Genomic DNA, 1,765 nt, shown 5'->3' with positions numbered 1-1,765 from the left:
CTATTTCCATTTGGTTTGTCGGTGTGGTTCACTGCTACTTTACACACAAGCAAGAAGGTGAAGAAAACTTTTTGGCTATCGTTGAAGTAATGAAGCAGCAGCAATTCGACGCTCACAATGTTGTGACAGTTGCTCGGAATTCCAGGGGTGACAGATACAAGAAGTACGCTGTTATCTCCATTACAGACATTCTCCAAGTGGTTGGTCTTGTACGGTATTCCGATTCCGCTAACTTTTTCAAGGTTGTTTGGCCGTACATTAAATATACTGACAAGGTTAATCATCTTCCTGCTGGTTCTTTAGCTGATTTGTAAGTTGGTCGTATCTTTCTCTCTTTTGCGTAGACAAGTTTTATTATAATTAAACTCTCTTCAACAATTCATCTAATGGAGTGATTACTATTTTATTCAATCTGATGTGTTAATTGGCAATGTGTTATTTGGCAATGCTAGTAAAAGAAAAAAATTTAAAAATAGGAAAGGAAAAAAAAAAATTAAATAAAAAAATTATATTCCGATGGTTGCGTATTTTATCCACCATGTTGCGTCTTTCCGCAACGTGTCGCGGAATTCCGCAACATGTTGCGGAATTCCACTACCGAGTCCGCGGCTGTGAAAGAAAACTCTGTGTTACCTCACAGAGTATCTTCAAACCCAAATATACCTGCTGTAATCATAAAAGATAGACAGCCATTTTTCTGTGTAACAACCACAGAATATAGTTTCTCAAGCATAAGATAGTGATAAGCAAGTAACAGCTTATCACAATCATAAATCATTACCATCTAACAATTCATATAAATTGGACACTTTCTAGATAGATAGTTTTCCTTTCAGTTTATTTTTAACCTTTAACCTGGAATAAAACCACACTGGATATCTAACTTATTCCCTGTTTTTATTTTTATTCTTTTTATTTTTCTGTGTAAACCAATCCCGTTTACCACAAAGACAATGCATAGTTGCTGCATGCCTGGGTTTAGACACCCGATCTTCAGTTTTCAGAAACAGTCTTGCTGGAGGTGCAATAACCGGCAATACGGTTTGGAAATTGTTAGGATTATCAATAATTCGCAAAGCTTCACTGTTCATTTTTAAAGTAAGGCTATAAATTTGCATGTTTTTCTTGACGTTATGAAATGCCTTTAGTAGCTCGGGAGACTTGTGTAAAATTTCTATGCCGTCACAATGTGTTGACCAATTAATGGCGACTAGAAGACAGTTAGGACTTGAATTACCCGAACTAATTGTATACTTTTCGATCAAAATTTGAAAGAGATTTTTTTTCTTGCTCGTATTGATGGGCGTCACATCATACTTCGTACCTTGACACATAGCTAAAAACTCATACTAATTGAGTTTACATTTGTTTCCACGGACAAAGGCAAAGCAGAAAGTTTGAATACATTATCTAGAGTGGTTGAGAGCGTATTAAATGTAGAATAATACTGACAGTTGTCACTCATTCTTAAAGTTGTCATGAGTTTTCTCGAAAAAGGACAAATACCAAATATCAGCTCAGCATCGTATTCTGCTCTAAATTTTAGAGCATCGCAAAAGGGGTCAAAGTAAGATGCCTTAAAGGTCATTTCATTGATTGATTGGCTGAGCCAAGGGTTGTAGTGGTTCTTAAACACTTTACCATATCGGTTAAGGGCCCTCGCAAGCACATCAAACTATTTTTTAAAGATCCCGATTAAGGACATTAATTTTTTTTTTTTTTTTGTGAAAGGTTACTTCAGACTTCCAAAAGAAATCTTTTTCTG

The 1,765-nt window shown here is 35.8% G+C and overlaps 1 protein-coding gene across 1 annotated transcript; it reads right to left on the bottom strand.

The window, feature by feature from the left end:
- Positions 1-850: 850 nt before the first annotated feature.
- Positions 851-1,588, bottom strand: EV154DRAFT_580341 (uncharacterized protein; the record flags this gene model as incomplete). The annotated part of the gene is made up of 3 exons (XM_051606611.1): positions 851-891; positions 944-1,349; positions 1,406-1,588. The coding sequence occupies 3 exons, from the start codon at positions 1,586-1,588 to the stop codon at positions 851-853; spliced, it is 630 nt and encodes a 209-aa protein (XP_051451193.1).
- Positions 1,589-1,765: the final 177 nt, after the last annotated feature.

This window comes from Mucor mucedo (genome assembly GCF_025094135.1).
Source record: "Mucor mucedo strain NRRL 3635 chromosome Unknown EV154scaffold_197, whole genome shotgun sequence".
Lineage (NCBI taxonomy): Eukaryota > Fungi > Mucoromycota > Mucoromycetes > Mucorales > Mucoraceae > Mucor > Mucor mucedo.
This window is presented reverse-complemented; position numbering and strand designations above follow the sequence as displayed.